This window comes from Jaculus jaculus, chromosome 8 (assembly GCF_020740685.1).
Source record: "Jaculus jaculus isolate mJacJac1 chromosome 8, mJacJac1.mat.Y.cur, whole genome shotgun sequence".
NCBI lineage: Eukaryota > Metazoa > Chordata > Mammalia > Rodentia > Dipodidae > Jaculus > Jaculus jaculus.
In genome coordinates this window covers 115,680,452-115,703,653 of record NC_059109.1, presented here as the reverse complement: position 1 = coordinate 115,703,653, position 23,202 = coordinate 115,680,452, and the positions used below count along the sequence as shown (strand labels likewise).

Sequence of the window (23,202 nt, the reverse complement as noted above, 5' to 3'; positions counted from 1 at the left end):
TTTGCTAATTAATATACTAGAAAGTGAAAGAGATATCCTATCCCAGCAAGAACAATATCTAATCCAGTCTCAGATCCATAGAGTGTGATTATGATAACTGAAATATTAAACAAAAGGGAATATATCATAATATCAGAGAGCATAAAGCCAAGATGAAGGGGGAAAGAAGATATTGGAATGAGTAATGAGAAAGGTGTCAACAAAATATGTTAAACTAAGACAAGGCTGGGGTATGTATAGGCATGTTTTTGTCTGGCATTAATTACTATGCTACTGGTGTCTCCTTTCTCACTAGTATTTTTTTGTTTTCTTTTGTTTTATTTTCTTCTAATGCTTAGTTCCTGGTGCCCCTGATCCCTTTTCTGTTTTCTCCAGTTTTTATTCTTGCTTCTTGCCTTGCTCAACAGACTTTTTCCGTAGAGAAACTCTTGCAAATCCATCCCCTAACCACTTATTTTTCTGTTTGGCATGGCACTGCAGTAAACAATAAATGAGCTTAATGAATTCATATTGTTGGTAAAAATGATTTGGAGACTGTCTCTTCTATTCTAAGACCAGAATAGTAGTTATAAAAACTAATTTAACACTTATAATCACATTTAGGAGGTCAAAACTGATGGATCTATAATCAAAAATATGATAGAAAGAACCAGGTAAGCCAGATGCACAAGGTGGCGCATGTGTCTGTGGTTCATTTGCAGTGGCTGGAGGACCTGGTATGCTCATTCTTTCTCTCTCTCTCTCTCTCTCTCTCTCTCTGCTTCTTCCTCTCTCACACACATACTCTCTCTCAAATAAATAAATAAAAATAAAATATTTTACAAAACAATGTGCAGAAAAGTTCAGGGCATAGATAGCATTACCAATGAAAATGATAAACAACTTTGGTTTGGTGTTTGTTTCTAGGAAATAAGAATTGACAAAGACACACAAATATGGTTTTTTTTTTTGTTTTGTTTTGTTTTTTTTGAGGTAGGGTCTTGCTCTAGCCCAGGCTGACTTGAAATTTACTATGTCATCTCAGGGTGGCCTTGAACTCACATCAACCCTCCTACTTCTTCCTCCCAAGCACTGTGATTAAAGGCATGCACCACCATGCCTGGCTAGAAATATATTTTTTTAATTATTAATGTTATTGTTGTGCTAATTCCCTAAATTCTTAAAAGGTTTAATTATTTTTAAATTGATTTATTAATGAAAGAGAGAGTGACAGACAGATACAGAAAGAGAATGAGAATGCCTTGGCCCCCTGCCACTGCAAGTGTGTTCCAGATGCATGCCTCACTTAGTGCATCTGCCTTTACATGGGTACTGAGGAATTGAATCTGTGCTATCAGGATTTGCAAGCAAGTGTCCTTAGCCATTGAACCCTCTCTCCATCCCATGGTTCAATTATTCAATATGCATAATACCTATTCAGTTTGACTACAGAGAAAGGAGAGAAGTAATCAAGAATGAAGTCCAAAGTATTAGAGTTTACTTTTTACTGGAAAGGACTATGTAGGCTTAAAGAACTCAGTAGAGAAAGAAGTAGGTATATAAATTTGGAGTGCAGGATGAGGAAATATGAGAGGATTTATACCTGGTGGGTTCTTTGTATCAACATGAATAACAAAGATTCAATTATTATTGCTGCGTGTTACTTGGGGAACAGGAATGAGTGCTAGCATAATAACTGCCTGATTGTTTCCAACATTGTCAGGCAGCAACGTATTGGTCCCAAGTATATGAGTATGACATGAAGTTAATAGTTGTACACAAGACTTAGCTGTTTGTTTTAAGAACTGCTTCATGAAAATATTATGATAATAACTTGGTATACCAGATCAATATCCTTCTATGGACATAGAAACAGCAGAGTTTGTTTGTTTTGTCATATAATCGTGACTTGTAGAGAAGGTTTACATTAGTTTAACACCAGCCCACTGTTCATGCATACTAGTTATGAGAAAATTCAATCCTGTCTTTTATTAGCTTATTATGATATTGATGCTCATGTATTTTTTTTTTTAGAACAGATGAACTTCATTGTAAAAGAATAAGTTGTCAATATTAGTGGGTCAATGCAGTCATACCAGGTGTTCATGTGTCTTTAGAAGCAAAAATGTGTAGTCATAAACTGTTCTCTTTCAAGGACACTTTTCAGGTCAGGAAATACTCTTGGATAACAAAAGCATTTCACCAGTTTTGAATGTAACAAATGCCCTCCCCTGTTACTGAGAGATATAGAAGTTTACAGTTACCAGTAGCTTTCCAAATTGAAATAAGTGCTCATTGTCACAATTATCCTCTAGTCCAGCCTGACCTGAAATTCACACTCAAGTTCAAGTTTGGTTTCAAACTCGTGATGATTGTTCTAACTCAGCAACCCAATTACAGGAGATATAGACATGTGCTATAATGCCCATCTCCCCCCTCCCCAAATTGGAGGACAAGATTGACATAAGTAACTCACATGTCCTCCTGGATTTGACTAACTGAAAATAAAGTATTCACAAGCTTCTGAGTCTTGAGCATACAAAGTTTAACTCAAGTATTTCGACTTTTAGGGGTTTGTTTCCAACAGGGTGTACACTACACATGTTTGGGATCATGATTGATTGAAAGGGTTACAGTTATTAAAGAGCAGAGGACAGGATGGTTCCTGCTGTAGTTTCAGATTCTGAGAAAGCTGACCTCCAAAGATGTCTTTAGCCCAAATTCAGGGCCATCCTGGATACCACATATATATATAAAGAGACTTAAGTACCAAGATTATCATTTTAGTCCTTACTGAGACATTTAGACTGTTATTTATCTTTGTCGACATTTGTTCTGCTTAATTTATCTCTACTAGCTGTGTATAAAGAATTAGACTTAGGTCTGTGGCAACAGATCATATCCTTAAGATGCTAAAATAAAATTACCTGTCGACTTTTGTTCTTGTTGACATCCTATACCATAAAAGAAGTCACTCCAAACCACAAATCCTAAGTCCTTAAGAAACGTTGACTATTGAGTAATTAGCATAAGTTCATTAGCCCAATATCTCTTCTTCATACTCCTCTTCATCCTCCTCCAAATACACCTATTCCTACAGATCCTCACACTCTTCTCTCGTCATACTATTACTCACCCTCATTGGGTTCTGCTTCTTCACCTTGAGGTTGTATTATTTTGCTCCTCTTCCTCTTTGTAATGGGTATTGATAATCTGATGTCCTAAAAGTTCTAGAAATAGCCTCTCTTGAAGCTTGCAACTTGTTACTTTCACTTGTGGTTTTAAATGAAATTACATAAGAATGAGATTGCAAAAAGCAGAAATAATTAATAATGACCTTTCACAACATATTATATAATAAATGGAGAATAAAACTGAGGTAAAGAAATGGGACATCTTTGAGTATATATATATGCATATATATGTGTATATAACCATACATATGTATGTATGTATGTATATGTGTGTGTGTGTGTGTGTGTGTGTGTGTGTGTATATATATGCATTAAGGGAGGGTAAAAATGAATTTTACCACTGTTTGAGTCTTTCCTTGATGGTGTACTTGAGTAATGATTGGTTTTAAAATCTTACTATAATGTTTTGAAATTTTGTGTCTTCAGAATTGTTCATAGATATTGAGTTGACCAATCTGTATATTAATCTTATAAGTGATTTTGTTTCTTGAACCAACTGCAAAATAGGGCCTGTGCCAGTGATATATTTAATGATTTTAGAATAACTAGTATCTTCTAAGGGGCTATATATTCAACTATGATCATGTTATTAGAAACCCTTAGTAATGAGATAATAACATAATTTACATTGCTAACATATTTATGTAAATGTGTAGAAGGCCACATTTTTTGTAAATATCATTATAGTGTTTTTAACCAAAATTTTTGCATTTGTCAGCAGCAACCAACATAGAAGTGACATCAGAAGAGAAGGAGGCCAGTCAAAAGAGCAGTTTATATAGTCCACCAAAGGTATAAAAATACTTAGATTTAAGAATATTGTTTTAATCCATTTTCTTTTTTCAATTCAGCATAAACAAGTTAAAATATTTATGATATTTCTTTATGAGATAGTTGATCCCATTTCATCATATAAATTTGGAGAAATCTTAGCTCACTGTAAATTAGTAGAAAGCTTGGCATTAACTTAGAGCTAAATATGTTTTAGTTATTTGACAAATTTTATATGACAATTATCTGTCTTCATTTGTATAAACCCCATAATGTTTATATCAAATTAAGATCCTATTTAAGTATTTGAATAAACATGTGAAATTACATTATATGTCCTGGCTTCCTATTGGATTGATATTAAAATTTGATTATTTCCAATGGCTCAAAATTTGTGTTTTCAGGTTATGCCATCAATTCCCAGTTTATTAATTTATTTATTTGAGAGAGAATGAGAGAGACAGAGAGGAAGAATGGACTCATCAGGGCCTCCAGTCACTGCAAACAAACTCCAGTTGCATGTGCTACCTTGTGCATCTGGCTTACATGGGTCCTGGGGAATCAAACCAAGGTGCTTGGCTTTGCAGGCAAGCACCTTAACCGCTAAGCCATCTCTCCAGCCCCTATTTCCCAGTTTAAAGCTCTGATCCTTTGTACTGTCACTGAAATTGATCTGTTCATGGAGGACTGTAGTTAGAACATACAATCAACTACACTTTCTCTATGTTATAAAAATATGGTGCCCTTGCTTTTGTGGAAATTTGTACTAGACAGTTCAGTTTATATTGATGTAGAGCACTATAAACACCCCATATTTACAGTAAATTATTCATAAATATGTGCTGTGGGAACATTCTTCTTGCTTCATGAGGTATTCATGGAGGTGTTTTAATTGTTCTGGCTTTTGATACATTTCCATTATGGAGTATGTTCTTTAGTTACAGTGGATTTTGGTTGAGATTTAAGTTGTGCACTAGTCCATGAGAACTGGCTCATTCGTGAGTGTCTACGAGCAGAACACGTGGGGCTGGATGATTAATGGCTCATGTGTGTCATTACTGTGTACTCCACAAGGTGGGAGCACCTAGAGGCAGACGTGAGAAATATCATGACAATCACCTTGTTTGTTTCCCCTGTAAGGCCTGTGAGGTACAGAGTATATTTTTTTGTATGTCAGTAGGTATAGAACTTCAACATTTAAACAATCAATTTCCACATGCCTCCTAATAACTGAACACTGTCCATTGTTTTCTCCTTAAATTGGCAAAGACTTGTATCTAACTATATCTATATGGCATACTTTGTCCTGAGCATCCCATGCCCAGATGGGTTTACAATTTTTTAATAAAAACAAAAATAAGTGTTAATAAAAGCTTAACATATCCAAAAATTAAAATCAAAAGAAAGAATGATAACTAAGTTCCTAATGTGATATTATGGGCAAGATGTATGTGAAAGCCTAGAAACTGAATTTATGTTAAGAGCTTATCATTTCCAGTGGCTCAAAATGTGTGCTTTCAGACAGTCAATCATTAATTCCAAAGTAAAAAGATGAATCTTTTCGTAGTTTCTTTTTCATTTTAGCATGTTTACTATCAAGAGGAGTGCATATTTTTAAAATTTTAATTTTATTTATTTATTTTGTCTTTGTTTTTTCAAGGTAGGGTCTCACTCTGGCTCAGGCTGACCTGGAATTCATTATGTAGTCTCAGGGTGGCCTTGAACTCTTGGCAATCCTCCTACCTCTGCCTCCCGAGTGCCGGGATTAAAGGCGTGCACCACCATGCCCGGCTAAGAGGAGTGCATATTTTTAAACAACCACTTGTAAAATGGGGGCTGTTGCAATTTGATTTTAAAGTATAGTTACTTAGAAGATCTTTGCTACCAATGACATGAATCAATATTTTATTAAATATATTGTACACTGTTGTCAGTGACACTTTACATGGACTTCACATTGATTCTGGGTACTATAAACATTTCCCATACACATACAATACTTTATAGTGATGAGTTTGGCCAATATTTTCATTGGTACATGAGGCATTCGTGAAGATATTTTATGTTTAACTTGGAATACATTTTTCTTATATCAGATCATCTCTGTATGATAGACATTAAGATCTCCATATAGGGCTGGAGAGATGGCTTAGCAGTTAAGCGCTTGTTTGTGAAGCCTAAGGACCCCGGTTCGAGGCTTGGCTCCCCAGGACCCACGTTAGCCAGATGCACAAGGGAGTGCACGGGTCTGGAGTTCATTTGCAGTGGCTGGAGGACCTGGCACGCCCATTCTTGCTCTTTCTCTCTCTCTCTCTCCCCCCGCTCCTTCTCTCCCTCCCTTTCTCTCTCTGTCCCTCTCAAATAAACAAGTAAAAATAAACAAAACAAAAAAGAATGAATAAGAAGCACCACAGAAGTCATTTTTTTGTTTCCCATGAATAATATCAAGATCATTTATACAAAATGTTTTGAGGGAGAATATTTTCTATCACTTCAGTGTAAGGATTAAATTTCTTATTTGAACTAGTATTTTGTACTTGTGAAATATAAGCTTGCATGAAGAATTGAGCATATGTCAACAATGTTAAAATATGTGAGGACTTCTCTCAGGGCAGAGAAAAGTGGGTCTTAAGTACCTGGGCTTGGATCTGTCATATTCAGTAATGTCAAAGAAACAGGCAACATGGCAAAGGTCACATTTCACACTGCATGGTAGAGAGCTAAATATCTATGAAAATGTGCATGTCACATTTAAAAGTAATGAACAGGTGGTCTTAATGGTTCTTTCTATGCCATATTATATAGCTTTGATAATCTCCTTAGATTGGCTAAGACATGTATAATAAATTGAATCATTTCTATAGATCCTTATTCAGCATATGTAGTTTTCAATACTTGCTTCTCTTACTTTGAAGAGTTGATGCTTAATGTGTACTAAGCATGTCTTTGTAGATGTGAATAGATTGTTGTGAAATGCTTTCTTTTTTCCTTTTTATGTTAACAGAGTACCTCTGAGCATCTTCCTCAGGAGACGAAGGCTGCAAGTATACATGCCACTACTGCTCAGGAAGGAGCACTTATGACAAATGAACAAAGCAAAGGTGAGATCTACAAGTGACTAGTAAGTGGGTTCAGTGCTTATATGACCATGATAACATTTTGAAAACATTGAAATATATTCACTGATAAATATGGATCCTTATCTAGCAGAATTTTCGTTCCTTCTTTCTGGTTTTCTTTCTCTGTTTTCTTCTTTTGTTTTGTTTTTCAAGATAGGGTCTCACTCTATCCCTGACTGACCTGGAATTCTATTCACTGTGTAGTCTCAGGCTGACCTCGAACTCATGGTGGTCGTGCTATCTCTGTCTCCCAAGTGCTGGGATTAAAGACGTGCAACACCATACCTGGCAGAATTTTCTTAAATCTATAAATTTGGCCATTATTTTCTTCCAGTATTATTCTGCTATCTGTTTCTCACTCAGTTCAATATTATCTCCCATGAACTTTTATCTATTTCTACTGTCTTCCATTCACACACACACACACACACACACACACACACACACATATATGGAAAACAGTAGAAATAGATAAAATAGATATATATATAGGCTTTTCGAGGTAGGGTCTCACACTAGTCCAGGCTGACCTGGAATTCACTACGTAGTTTCAGGGTGGCCTCGAACTCATGGCGCTCCTCCTTCCTCTGCCTCCCGAGTGCTGGGATTAAAGGCATGTGCCACCATGCCCAGCTTGCCTTCCATAATTTTACTCTGAGCACATATCTTAACATGCTCTGTACTGTCAGGTCATGTGTCATATCTTGGAAGGAAATACCGAAACTACTCACTTGAGCTCTTTTACAGTCCAGGACACTTAGGGAATTATCCATCAACAACTGTTGAGAAGAAATGCATTTCAAGCATTCATACATTGACAAATGTGAAGTTGGCAACCAGGGGCAGAGCTGTAGTCATGTAAACAGAACATGCAAGATAGAATAACCGGTTATGGCTTCTGTGTAAGAGTCTTTAGTGAAGGTGAAACAAGTAGGACACTGAGCAGTACCATTTTTGTTTCACTTTGTTTGCAAATATCAGAAAATATTGACAGAAAATTGGTTATAAAATAGCATTTCATTTGCAACATTCTGGTCTGAGGAAGAAACAGTAAACAATGTGACATGACATGTTTCACTATGATATTTTCATAATGTGCATCTTTGTGTTGGAACATTAATGTAGAAATGAGAAATTTGTATATGAAAACTTGTTTTTATTTTGTTTTCAAAACACTTCATATCTAGAATCTTTTCCAGACCAATGACACCTTAAACAATAAAATAGTCAACAAAAGTTCAGATTCATTTAGAATCTGATTTATGGAAATAAAACTAGAATTTTATTAGAATTAAACATTTATCTCACTTGCTTAGGTAACGTTTCCTTACACTGTATTTAACTGACATATCTGTTGTTTTGTTTTATACTCAAAAGAAGCAGCCAAAGTCCAGGAAGTGACATCAAAAGTACAGGAAGCCATTGATGAGGGCAGTGAAACAGATATGTCCTTGGTATGTAATATTAAAATTTCTAGAAACAAATATATACTCTTTTTAGTTCCAAAATTTGTTGTAAACTGATGAAAATACACATGAGTTTTCATTAGGATAAGTCCTTCCAGTTTAGTATTTACTTCTGGAAAGATCTTAACTGAGGACAAGTTGCTGCTCTATTGAGAGATGTGTATTCAATTAGAACCTCACTTCACATTCAAGAGGAATGAAAATCTACTTTCATAATAGTATGAGCCTACATTTGTAGAAAAGCAGAGCATATCTAAAAAATTAAGATCAAAATTGATTGTGAAGAAAAAGTTCTTAATCTGAAATTATGGATCCAGAATAATTGGGTCCAAAAATTAAATTACTGTTAATGATTATCATTCCTAGCTGCTCAAAATTTTTGTCTTCAGATAAGCAGTCATAAATTCCACAATGAAAGCCATAATCTTTTCTAGTAGTTTCTACTTACCTTTGATGTATCCACTATCAATATTGATTGGTATTTTTCAGTGTCCACTTGTGGAAAGAGGCCTTTCAATTAGGCTTAAAAATATTCTGTATCGACCAAAAATGAACCCAACATGGCTCAGGGAAATCTTGCGGAAGAGGGGGCGGAAAGAATGTCAGAGTTACATGTTGGGTCATGATTTGCAGAGACATTTATCATACTAATAACTGGGGGCTAACTCCACAATGCACGACCCATTTTCATTAACAAGGAGGGTCTAATGGGAGGGGGTAGATCACAGATGAGCCTAAATAATGGTACCAAACTGCCTGTATTCACTGAAATGAAAACTAATAAATTAAATTAAAAAAAAATATTCTGTATCAAATATTATCTATGAAAAACATGAATCATAAATTCTGTCAGAACTATTTCAACATTTCACATTTAAATAAACTATTTAATAGTACCATGACTCAGCAATATTCTTCCTGGCAAAAAAGTCCATTATGAAAATGTCTCCTGTATTTTGACTCAGAATATATTACTCTTCTGGGATATCTTCTACATAATAGACATTTAATGCTCCACAATTGAGCCAAGGACCTCTGGCACTGTATTAATATCATAATTATCATAAAACAGATAAGCCCGGAATAGATAGAAATCAAAATTTTGGATTTCTGTAAAGTAAATTGAAGTTGTTTAGATAAAGATGTTTGAAGAAGTCTTTATTTGCCATCAGTTATGTATGAGGGTAAAATTCCTATTTGGAAAGAGTTTTAGCACTTATCAGATTTAACCTCCGCATGAAAACATAAGCACAGGTTTGTCATATCAATGTCTGGGAAGGCATTTCACCTGGCAGAGACAAAAGATTACAGGGCTGGAGAAGGCTTAGCAGGCAAGGCACTTGCCTGTGAAGCCTAAGGAGCCATGTTCGACTCTCCAGGTACCACATAAGCCAGATGCACAAGTTGATGCAAGCACACAAGTTCACACATGTGCACAAGGAGTCATACATATATAGAGTTTGATTACAGTGGCTGGAGGCCCTGGTGTGCCAATTCTCTTTCTCTCTCTCATAAAAAAGAGCAGTTCATTGGGCTTGTCTATTAAAAAGACAAGTGGATTACTAGTGTCTGGTTTTCTAGGTCCTATTCACAACAAAGAAACAGGCAGACAATACAATAAAGATCATGGTAACCCTCTTTCAACCTGCACAGTACAGAGATTAGTATCTTTGAGGAAGTACATGTCATATATCTAGTGGAAAATAGATTTTTCTCATGCCTCTGGGTATCTGCTGTATTGTTAACTTTTCATATTCACCTTCAATTTGCTAGGAAATCTATGGTAAATCTAGAATCTTGATAAGTTTATTTTAAAACTCATTGTTTTTAGTTTAAAAAATTTTAGTTTTCATTTGTCTTAAAATTTTGCTGGGAAATATTAAGGTTTTTCCTTTCTTTGCCCTCTAAGAAAAGGAACTAATCAAGTGTTCTCCTTAAGTAGGTCATGGCCTAGAGTTTTACTTTTGTCTTTACACATATAATCTTAGTACTTACAGAAACAACCATCTTTGGATTTATTCTAAATAATTAACACTCTAGCATAGCAATTGTACCTATTAGGATATATAATAAAGTGAAATTATAGACGTAACCTGTTACATTTCAGGTACAAGCAATATAAAGTTGAATATTCTAAACTATTCTATTTTGACACATTTTTTCACACTAGACTTGTGTCTAGTAAGCTTTTCCTATTGCCTCCAACAGTGACTACCTTAGGATATACACTGGAGAAAGACAAGGAGTAGACATGAATTTGATAACCATTTTTACAGTTCCCTATTGAACAATGCCATGGTGTACAGGTTTGATGATCTCCTTAGGTTGGCAAAGACAAACACAGTAAATCTATAGTATAAATCATTTTATATAAAACTCACATGATGTCTTTCATTAAAAGCATTTACATGCCATTTTAGTCTTTTCATACTCTGAAAATTTCTCATATACTCACACTTTTCATTTTGGCTCACTGTGAACAGGAGGTGGGTCCTGTCCTAGGATTATATCTCTTCCTTTACACAAGCAGTCTTCACACTTACAGAAAAAAAACTGGGGATTTTTCTTAAATAATTAATAGTGCAGCATAGCATGTGTACCTACAAGGAAAATGCATAAGTGAAGTTTAAAAAGTAAGCTGCTACATTTCTGGTTGAAGCAATGGTTTTGAACAAGTGTTTCTTTTCTGTTGAAGAAATGCTGACTAGTAATATGAATGTCTTTTCATATATGAGTAGAAGATTTTGAGAAACTTTTTTCATTGTTCTATATCCATAGAGTTTTTTTGACCAACTTTCTCAAAGAGAAACATCTACAACATATGATCAAATAAAAGGTAAGAGTTTTACTTTAATAGAAATTAGTTTAATGATAATGTGACCACAAAATAATTTTTTAACAGATTTTTTTTAATTTATTTATTTGAGAGCGACAGACACAGAGAGAAAGACAGATAGAGGGAGAGAGAGAGAATGGGCGCGCCAGGGCTTCCAGCCTCTGCAAATGAACTCCAGATGCGTGCGCCCCATTGTGCATCTGGCTAATGTGGGACCTGGGGAACCGAGCCTCGAACCGGGGTCCTTAGGCTTCACAGGCAAGCACTTAACCCCTAAACCATCTCTCCAGCCCCACAAAATAATTTTGAAAACAGTAAAAAGTAAGCTCTCATAGTCAGTTATGAATCCTCATTGAAACCATTTTTTCCAAATATACAAATTTATCCCTTCATCTTACTTCCTTTTTTTGAGGGATCATTCTGCTCGTGGTATCTCCTTTATCACTCATTTCCATATTTTTGACTAAGGATGTGTACCCATGTTTTCCTATTACCATCCCTGTTTTCACTCTCAATACACAATTTACCATGCTGTGCTCCATCACCTCATATGCAATGTGTTAGAATACCACGACACATACCTGTCATTATTCTGTGCCAACATCCAGTGACAGGCTTAGGAAGGTCTCTAATTCATAAATGAATTTCAGATAGTCTTATGCTGATGGAATGTAGGTTAGCAACCATGAGCAGAGCTGTAATCACACGTAGGCAGGACATTCAAATATAGAATAATCAGGTATGGCTTCCTGGGTCAGACAGTTTTAACAAAAGTAAAACAGGGGGGACAGTGAACATTATTATATTTATTTCACTTATGGGGGAAATTAATAGAAAATTTAATGAGGAAATTGCATTTATTTTCACCTTTCTGTTATGGGGAGGAAACAATGAACAATGTGAAGTGACTTCTCAGTACAGTATTTCCCATGTAAACATCTTGGGGATTGTTCATTGATCTTGCAATGATAATTCTGTCCATGCATCTTTGTAATCATTCCCTTCTGTAAGCCATTTCATACCTAGAGATGATAACAGTGACATGTTTAGGGTTTATGAAATTAGAAGTGTCCTCTAAAGCATTACACATTTGAGCAATATTTAGATTATTTAGATATTTAGATTAATTTAAAAATCTGAGATTTGAATAGAATTGTTTTAAGATTTAGAAAGATTTTATTATAGTTTAGAGTTTTAGGAGGGGAAACTTTAAGAGGAGGAGAACTTAAGAGAAAGAAGTAATTCAGAGCTCTTGGCCAAGAAGGGGCAACAGGGCATTCCCAGAACGATGCCTACCTAGCGACTCAGATTGGGGTCTTTTAGAAGATTGGTTAGTCCAATCCTGACATCAGGTATCTGGGATCAGATTTTCTGGAAAAGGATAATCTTTCCAGAAATCTTAATCCTCCAGGAAGGGCCATCTTGAAAATAGGTGATTGTCTCATAAAGTGGAAAGAAGAGATAAGAAAAGGCCAGACCCTTCTGACATTACTGACCTGTAGCAAAGTGGAATGCCCTAGATTCTCCTCCGACAGTCTCAGTCAGAGTCATTCCTCCAGTCTACTGTTGTTTTTTTTTTTTTTTTCTCTTTTAAATAATTACAGACATACTTAGTATGGATACATCACTTGTTCCTACCATCTTTTCCCTTACCCCTGCCTCCTTTCCAAAGGGAGCCTCCCTCTTGGGAGTCGCAGATTTTCCCTGTGAGGACTGTGGGTTATGTATTGTGGGAGCAGCAGTCAGTTATTGGGGAGAGGCACTGCCTGTGAGCATGATGTCCCAACTTGTAGCTGTAACAATCTTTCCCTCCTCTCCTTTGCAAAATTCCTTGAGCCATGTTTGGTGTTTTTTTTTTTTTAATTTTTATTTATTTGAGAGTGACAGAGCGAAAAAAAGAGGCAGATAGAGAGAGACAGACAAACAAACTCCAGACGTGTGCACCCCCTTGTGCATCTGGCTAACGTGGGTCCTGGGGAATTGAACCTTGAACTGGTGTCCTTAGGCTTCACAGGCAAGCACTTAGCCACTAAGCCATCTCTCCAGCCCCATGTTTGGTATGTTTTAAACCTACTTCAGTAATGTGCTCTTAGGAGCCTCTGGATCTCTGCTTTGGTAGAGGTTGAGCGTCTGCTTCCTTCACCCTGGCACTGGTTGTCAAATTCAAGATAGAAGTGGCACACATGCCTGTCTCCCTGATTCCTCTGTGGTTTCAGCTGGGGCTTGGCTGAAGTGTGACAGGTAGTTTATCTACTCAGGTCCCATCACACAAAGAAAAGCAGACTCTCCACTGGAGAGCAAGTCAGTACAGGTTAAATGGGATAAGCATTTTTAATTTATAGGGAATTTGATGGATGTACTCCTCCTTTTAGCCCAAGATTAGTAGGAGCTTGACATTGAACAGCTCTGTATGGGATTCCAACTTGTTTCCCACTTCTAGACATGGATTCCTTTCCAATGAGCAGATCTCTTAGCCATTCAGAAAGTTATTGGTTACTCACCAAGACTGTGTGCACCTGTATGTACATCACCTTAGGGTGTTTGCTGCTGAGTAGCTTAGTCCCCCTGACTTCTCGGCCACTTTCCCCCAGTAGCTGATGTAGATGAGATGAGCCATAGATGAGATGTCTGACATCTGTCTCACTTCTGGATTCTTGCCAGGTCCCTACATGTTCTATGCCAGCAGCATGCAGTGTCTTCAGCAACAGGGTCAGGAGGGTAACCAACTGCTTTGACAGAAGTCTGTCTTGTTTTAGGGAACTTGTAGCTCTCTCTGATCAATGGCTCAGTGTGGGTGGTAACCACATCCTGGTACTGGGAGATACAGGTCAGAGACAAGACAGGAAAAAGAAAAAAGACAGAAAAAGTTTTGTGAGGTTAGGCTTAACCCCTTCCTCTCCAGGGCCCTTCTTTTCAGGTGCTCCCCCCATGCTCCTGTTGAGGGCTCAATCTTTCAGTCTGTCTTCAAAAGATAAAGGTTTCTATGGTACCAATTAATTTTGGGTTCAGTTTTGTTTCTCCCCCTCCATTCCCCTTCCCCCAAGCCCTTTGCTCCCTATTGTCCAGGCTTCAAGGTGCCCATCAAAAACTCGTGATGATCCAGGTTAGGAACTACAGATGAGTGAGACCATGAAGCTATTGTCATTCAGTGATAGTGTGTGTTCACTGAGTATGATCTGTTCCAAGACTGACCATTTTTCTACAGATTTCATTGTATCATTTTTGTCTTACTGCTGAGTAGAATTTCATCATGTAAACATACCACAGCTTAGTTATCTATTCGAGGTCTCACTATGTAGCCTCAGGGTTGCCTTGAACTCGTGGCGATCCTCCTACCTCTGCCTCCCAAGTGGTGGGATTAAAGGCATGTGCCACCACACCTGGATCTTTTGATTTTTTAAATAATTTTCATCCTTCCTGGAGTAAGGTGGAATCTTATAGTTGTTTTAATTTTTTGTTGTTGTTGTTTTTTAAATTTTTTGCTTATTTTTATTTATTTGAGAGCAACAGACAGAGAGAAAGAGGCAGAGAGAGAAAGAGAGAGAGAGTTGGTGCACCAGGGCCACCAGCCACTGCGAACAAACTCCAGACGCGTGCGCCCCCTTGTGCATCCAGCTAACATGGGTCCTGGGGAATCGAGCCTTGAACCAGGGTCCTTAGGCTTCATAGGCAAGTGCTTAACCGCTAAGCCACCTCTCCAGCCCAGTTGTTTTAATTTTTATCCCCCTGATGGTTAGGGATGTTGAACATTTAGTTAAGTATGTGTTCACCATTTGAATAAAATTTTCATAATGAAATATTTCCATTTAATTTTGTAATGAGTTTGTTTGAATGCCATGTGCTTGCACTGTATTTTACAAAAGTGTCCATTATTTTATGTCTCTAGGAGCAGCAGCAGACTGTGCACTGACAACAGAACTGCAGAAAGACAGTCATGACAACAAAAAAATTAGTAACTCAAGGGTATGGAAAGGCAGTCTTGGTGACAATGAAACTGATGAATCACTGGTATGAAATATTTAAATTTCAACCTACATGTATACTGTGTGATTAGTTCCAAATTTTACTCTTTTTTTCAGCAAAAATGCTCTCTAGATTTCTCTACAGGATAATTGGAATGATTTATGTGATGACAAGTTATTAGTGTATTGTGAGAGCTTGCATTCAGTTAGAGCCACACTTCATCTTTCAGTGCCTATAAATTTTGTTCTGATAATAATTGGTATAAAGGCATTGATATAAAGGCATAACATATCCTTAAAAACTTAAGGTTAAAATCAAGTCTGATGACTTCATAGTTTGAATTTTTGGGTAAGAAGTATGTGATGCTCCTGAATTTGAATTCATGTTAAGGACTCATTATTCCTACTGCTCAAAATTCTTGATTTTTGGATAATCAGTCATTAATAAAAGGTCAAAGCTGAATCTTTTTGTGCTTTTCAGTTCACTTTGGTGTTCCCATTCTCCATGAGAGTGTGGCCTTTTTAAATTACTTTTATCTGAGAGAGAGAAAGATTTGGAGAACTGGCACACCAGGGCCTTCCAGCCACTGTGATTGAACTCCAGACATGTGCATCATCTTCTGGGCATGTGCAAACTTGTGTATTTGTGTTACATTGTGCTTCTGGCTTATGTGGGACATAGAGAGTTGAACATGAGTCCTTAGGCTTCTCAGATAAAAGCCTTAACCACTTAGCTATCTCTCCAGTCCTAGAGTGTGTATTTTAAATGTCCACTTCTGTAATGGGTTCATAGCAATTAGGCTAGAAAAGTATTCCTCTATTAAATCTATTCCTATCAAAGAAATGCATCAGCAAAAGCTGTCAAAAATATTCCAACCTGGCTGGGCATGGTGGCACATGCCTTTAATCCCAGCACTTGGAAGGCAGAGGTAAGAGGATCATCATGAGTTCAAGGCCACCCTGAGACAACATAGTGAATTCCAGGTTAGCCTGGAGCTAGAGTGAGACCCTACCTCGAAAGACTAAATTTATACACACACACATATATATTTTCCAACTTGTCAGTGAAATTGTACAAATTCTTGGATTTGTCATGAGTACTATAAACATTTCATATCAGCTATTTAATAATGATATGCCTTTTGACCACACTCTTGTGCAAATGTCTTATGTATTTTCTCTTGAAATATTTTACTCTTATATCTTTTTCATGAGAGACATTCTCTGCCTCACTTTTGAGGCAAATACCTACCAATTTGTAATGATGCCTTAAAAGAGATAAGCAGCAAATAATTACAAATCAGAATCTTGGATTGCCATAAATTTAATTGAGATTATTTAAATGAAGACGTTTGAGGGAGACATTATTTGCTATCACTTTTGTGTCAGTATGGAATTCCTTATTTGGAAAAAATATTTGCAGTTAAGAGATTAAACTCCACAGGAATTTGCATAAGTATTGGTCAATCATACTAATGTCTATGAAGGCCTGTCATGTAGGCAAGACAAAAGTGAATCATAAGTATCTCTGATTGTGTCAGTCATACTCATGAATCAGAAACAAGGAGGCATTATGATCAAGATTTTAATCTTCTTTTGACATGCATGGCAGATAGATTAGAATCTATAAGAAAGGACATGTCATATTTCTAGTAAGAAATAGATTTTCTTATGGTTCTTTGTCTCTGTGCTGTTACTAAAATTTTGATACTCTCCTTCCTTCAATTGGCTAGGAAATGTATGGCAAACCTAAAATATTGATCACTTTATTCATGACTCATATTGTTTATAGTTTTAAAAGAATTTAGATTTAATTCCAACACTTTTTCTCTTAAAGTTTCTCTGGGGAATATTAAGGCTTTTTCTTTGCCCTTTAAGAAAAGCAGCTAATCAAGTATTCTTCTTAAGTGAATCATGGCCTAGGATTATACCATTTCCATTACACATACAACCTTTGTACTTACAGCAAGCACAGTATTTAGATGTATCCTAAATTATTAATAGTGTAGTACAGAAAGTGTACCTATGAGGTCTTATATTAAAGTGAAGTTATAAACATAATCTGCTAAATTTGTGTTTCAAGCATTGTGAATCTTAATATTCCAAATTCTCCAGTGCTGACACATTCTTTCACACTAGGATAGTGTCTAGTAAACTTTACATATCCCACAGCTACTTCCTTTGGCTACTGGCTGGACCAACACAGGCAATAGATATGAGTTTGATTGCCATTTCTAAAGGTCCCTATTAAACACATGTGGTTTTTCCTCTTATTATTGTGAAGAATTGATGCTTTTAGTACTATGAAATATGCATGTATTTGTGGATGTGAAAAGATTTTGTGAAACACTTTTTTTTAACAGAGTATCTCTTGGCTTCATTCTGAGAAGAAAGAAGTTGATAATATATATGCCACTCTTGCTGAAAGAGGACAACATATGTCAAATGTGCAAAAGAAAGGTTAGATATATAATTGAATAATAACTGTTCTCAATGATTTTATGAACACAATTCCATTTTGACAACATTAAAATATAATCTCTAATAGTTAAAGACAGAGCTGTATGGAGCAGAATTGTCCCAAATCTGCGTATTTGCCAATTATTTTCTTCCTTTGATTCCATCATCATTCACTTCTGGGGCCCATTTCTCACCCATTTCCATTTTGTCACCTGTGGGCTTTTATATTTCTGTTCCTATTGTCTTCTGTGTTTCTCTGTGAGTTCACACCTTATCATGCTGTGTACTACCAGGTCATGTACCGTGTTTGGATGCCATTTCTAAATATCACATTGAGCTCTTTTATACCGCACTACTAGGCATTACGAAAATCCCCATCAATAGCATAACTGAAGATGAAAATGAATATAAACCACTTGCACCCAGAAGAATGTGAGGCTAGCATCCCAGAGCCTTGCTATAGTCAATGTAAAATGTACACAAACATAGAATATTCAGTTCTGCTTTTGTGATGGAATAACTCTTTTTAAAAATAAAGATTTATTTTTATTTATTTCTTTATTAGAGACATGGCACAGGGAGAGAGAGAGAGAGAGAGAGAGAGAGAGAGAGAGAGAGAGAGAGAGAATGGGCATGCCAGGGCCTCTAGCCACTCTAAACAAACTCCCAATGCATGCGCCACCATGTGCATCTGGCTTACGTGGGACCTGGAGAATCAAACCTGGGTTCTTAGACTTCTCAGGCATGTGCCTTAACCTCTAAGCCATCTCTCCAGCACTGGAATAACTCTTAACAAAATAATGCAAGTTGGGCACAGAGCATTATCAATTTTATGTCAGTTTGCTTGGCCGTGAGAAGAATTGATAGAAATTTTGACGCTGAAATTGCATTTTATTTGTACCTTTCTCTTAAGAAGAAGACACTGAAAATGTGACATGGCATGTCAGTATGGTATTCTCAAATTGCATGTCCTTGGGGTTGTTCATTGATTTTGAGCTGACAAAATTGTATATAAAACTTTTTATCATTCCCTTCTTTGAACATGATCCTTATACCAGTGCCATTTTTTAAAATTTTTTATTTATTTATTTGAGAGCGACAGACACAGAGAGAAAGACAGATAGAGGGAGAGAGAGAGAATGGGCGCGCCAGGGCTTCCAGCCTCTGCAAACGAACTCCAGACACGTGCGCCCCCTTGTGCATCTGGCTAACGTGGGTCCTGGGGAACCGAGCCTCGAACCGGGGTCCTTAGGCTTCACAGGCAAGCACTTAACCGCTAAGCCATCTCTCCAGCCCACCAGTGCCATTTTTAATATTTCTACACATACAGGAATCTTCTAATGAATTTCATATTCAAGTAACATTCAGGTTAATATAAAGCTTGACTTATATAGACAGGCAAGATAGCACATGTCTTTTCAAAGCACTTGGGAGACAGAGCTATGAGGATATCTGTGAGTTTGGGGCCAGCCTGAGACTACATAGTAACTTCCATGTCAGCCTAGGCCAGAGCAAGACCCTACCTCATCTTCACCACCCCCCATGCCCCCCAAATTTTAATTTGTGAAAATAATACATTTTTTAACTCTTGAGGATTTATTTATTTATTTGTTTATTTATCTTGTGTTATGGTATCACTTTAGCCCAGGATGACCTGGTATTCCTAGGCTAGTCTTTAACTCACACAGATCCTCTTACATTTTCCTCCCAAGTACTATGATTAATGGTGTGTCTAACCTAGCCCAGCCCAGAATTTTATTTGTTTTTTCGAGGTAGGGTTTTATTCTAGCCCAGCTGGAATTCACTTGGTAGTCTCAGGGATCCTTGACCTCATGGCGATCCTCCTGCTTCTTCAACCCAAGTGCTAGGATTAAAGGTGTGCACCAACACACCTGGCTCCAATTTTTTTTTTTTTTTTTTTTAATTTTCGAGGTACTTTAGCTCAGGCTGTCCTGGAATTCACTATGTAGTCTCAGGATTGCCTCAAACTCATAGTGATCCTCCTACCTCTGCCTCCCAAAGCTTGGATTAAAGGCGTGAGCCACCATGCCCTGCCAAAATTTTTATAACTAAACCTTTATATTTAATTATATAAAGATTTTGTTCAAATTACCATTTTGCTAAAGGGTTTTTTTTTTTTTTTTTACTGCAGCAGTAACTGCAATGAAAATCAAAGAAGACAAGGCCAACCTTAGTGGCAGTGACAAGTCTCTATCATGGGTATGAAAACTTCAAATTTCAAATCCTGAACTTATACTGTGTTTTAGTTTGAAAACGTACGTTAGGCAAATGAACACACAGGCAAGCTTGCACTACAGGATAATTGATGCCACGTTGGCATTTATTTTGGGAGAATTTTAGCTCATGTCATGTCCTATGACTATGAAGAGAGCCTATAATGATTTAGGTATGGATATCTTCTTTCAGTGGCCCTACAAGTTCTCCATTTTGAAATTATTTTAAAATATTTTTATTTGTTTGTTTATTTATGAGAGAGAGAGAAAGAGACAAAGAGGCAGATAGAGATAGATTGGCCATGGTGGGGCCTGTAGCCACTGCAAACAAGTTCTAAATGCATGTCAGTTTCTGCATTTGGCTTTTTGTGGGTACGAGGAAATCGAACCCTGGTTGTTGAGGTTTGAAGGCAAGTGCCATAACCACTGAGTAATCTCCTCAAGCCCTCTAAACATTTTCTTTATGATACTAGCCTGGCTCTCCATTTTTTAAAAGCTTAACATATCTCATAAAATTCAGACCAAAATCAAGTCTTATAGCTAAGTTTCCATTTTGAAATTAAGGGCAAGATATTTGTGAAGTCCTAGAAATTGAGTTTATGTTAAGGGCAGATTATTGCCTGTGTGTAAAAATGTGTGCTCCGATAATCAGTAATTCATTCCAAACTTAAAGTCTGCATATTTTCTTGTATGTCCTATTTTAGTTTATTTTGCCCACTATCAACACTAGTTCATATGTATTAAGCATGGATTTTTGAAGTAGGAGCATTGCTATTAGGTTTTAAAAAGAAATCAACTATCAAAAAGGTTTTAGCAATGAAATGAATCAACAAAATTATCAAAAATATTGTACCTTATTTTCAGTAAATTTCTTAACATAGATTGTGAGTGCTATAAACAATTCTCATTCACCTAGATAATTTTAAAGTGATGAAATTGAGCAGTGTTCTTACTGGGGCATAAGAGCTTTGTGGAGCTATTTCATGTGTTTTTACTCGGTATCCATTTCTCTTATGTCAGATCTTCTCCATGATAGACATTAAGTGCTCTATATATAATTCAGAGCCTATGATATTGTAATGATAATATAAAGTTTGCGAGCAGACAAAACACATTAAAATATTTTGAGTCCTGTGAATAAAATTGAGGTAACTTTTAGCCGAACTGATTGAGAGACATGTATGTGCCATCAGTGCAGTGTGAGGGTTGTATTTCTCATTCAGAATAAGATTTTGCACTTGTGAGGTACAAGCCCATTTGAAGACACGAGCACGTGCCAAACATATTAATATGAGTGAGGGCATCTCCGATGTAGGAGAGCCACCTGGAATGTAGTTATTCAGGGTAAAGCTGGTCATTCAAGAATGCCAGAGTAAGCAATATGAACAAGATTGCTTATGTCCTTGCAGTGAAGAGAGATTAATCTCTTAGAAAGTGCACATGTCATATTTAAAATAGCAAATAGATAGTTTTAGGCTTCTTTCTTACTGTACCATGGTGTATAGCTTTAAAGATCTTTCTAGATTGGCTAAGACATATACAATAAATCTAAACTATAGAAAATTTTATTTAAATCTCATATTATTTCTAACTGTAACAGGGTTGACTCCATCCCAAATTTTACATTCTCTAAAAATTACTCTGAGAAATATCCAGGCTCTTAATTTTTCATTCACTATGAAAAGGAGCTAGTACTGCTTGACCTCCTCCAGTGGATCATGGTCTGCGATTGTATCTCTTCCTTGATACATTTAATCTTTGTAGTTACAGAAAGAACTTTTTTTTCAATTTCTCCCAAATGATTAAAACAATAGCATAGCATGTGTTGTTATAAAGGATAATATATGAATAAAGTTAGTAAGTAACCTGATACATTTCTGGAAAAAACTATGTAATGTTTGATATTGTAAGCAATTTCCCTTTCCACAGACATTTTACCACCACCTTTGTGTTTCAAGTTTTCCCATGGCTTGCCACAGTTGCTTCCTATGGTAATGTAGGCTGTACAGTGACAGGAAACAGACTAGAAGTTGATGACCTATTTGACTGGTCTTCTTTAAATAAATGTGCTTTTCAATACTGCATCTCTTATATTGAAGTCTTGATTTAGTAATATGAAGTTTATAGATATGTGTAGAAGATTCATGAGACTCTTTTTAAAATTATATTAACAGAGCACTTTTAAATCTCTTTCTGAGATTAAAGAAGATTTTCATATGACTACTCATCAAAGACAAAAAAGTATGACATACTCACAAATAAAGGGTAAGAACTATACTTAGATATAGTTTTCATGATAGGATGACCATGAGATAATTATGAAAATATTGAAATGCAATGTCTGATAGTTATAAAGCATTATCTACAAAATTTTTGACCAGATATACACATTTGGCCATAACTTTTTCTTCCATTTCTTTGATATCACTCTTCCTCTACTATGTCCTTTATGATTCATTTTCATATTTTCCCCTATAGACTTACACCCACCTATCCATATTGTCATCAGTGTTTTTATTCTGAGCACAACTGTTTACCATAGTCTTGCACCATCAAGATATGTGCCATGTCTTGGGAATCCTTTCATAAGCCTCTTATTTTAGCTATTTTCTACTACAGTACCTTGATATGAAGCAAATCTCCATCAAGATCATAACTGCAGAGGAAAATGAAAATCAACCATTCATACCAACATGAATGGGGGCTTAACATCTAGAAGTCTTGCTTTAGACATGTTTAAGACATACACAGAATAATCACTTATGTCTTTTGTGGTAGGATGAGTCTTGATAAAGTAAAGTAAGTGGGGCACAAAATAATTGTTTCATATCAAGTTGTTTTGAAATAAGAAACAGAAATTTTGATGATGTAATTACAACTGACTTACAACTCTCTTGTTGGGGGAAGACACTGTGAAAATGTGATATGACATGTTCCTATGATATTCTCAAAGTGTGTACCTTGCATGTTGTTCATTGTTCCTGAGGTGGCAATTTGTGAATGGAACTTTGCAATCATTGCTTTCTCTGATCATGTTTATTTCTAAAGTCTGTCCCAGTGAAATTTTCACTGTTTCTAAATGTAGAATTGTCTTCTTGATTCATTTTAATGGAATGTCTGGTTTATGAATCATGTATTGTTATTTATTGTTTTTTCTGTGTGGGGGTGGGGTGGATTCATT

General features: G+C 36.3%; 1 protein-coding gene across 1 annotated transcript in view; it reads left to right on the top strand.

Moving 5' to 3' along the window:
• LOC123462897 (protein MLP1-like) overlaps nucleotides 1-23,202 on the top strand; it is a 146,199-nt gene that overhangs the window by 1,024 nt on the left and 121,973 nt on the right. Inside the window, exons 3-10 of the mRNA XM_045157064.1 lie at nucleotides 3,892-3,965; nucleotides 6,949-7,045; nucleotides 8,441-8,517; nucleotides 11,308-11,365; nucleotides 15,252-15,373; nucleotides 17,691-17,787; nucleotides 19,940-20,007; nucleotides 22,196-22,286. Coding sequence (XP_045012999.1) covers nucleotides 3,892-3,965; nucleotides 6,949-7,045; nucleotides 8,441-8,517; nucleotides 11,308-11,365; nucleotides 15,252-15,373; nucleotides 17,691-17,787; nucleotides 19,940-20,007; nucleotides 22,196-22,286 — 684 coding nt within the window. The remainder of the gene's footprint in view (nucleotides 1-3,891; nucleotides 3,966-6,948; nucleotides 7,046-8,440; nucleotides 8,518-11,307; nucleotides 11,366-15,251; nucleotides 15,374-17,690; nucleotides 17,788-19,939; nucleotides 20,008-22,195; nucleotides 22,287-23,202) is intronic.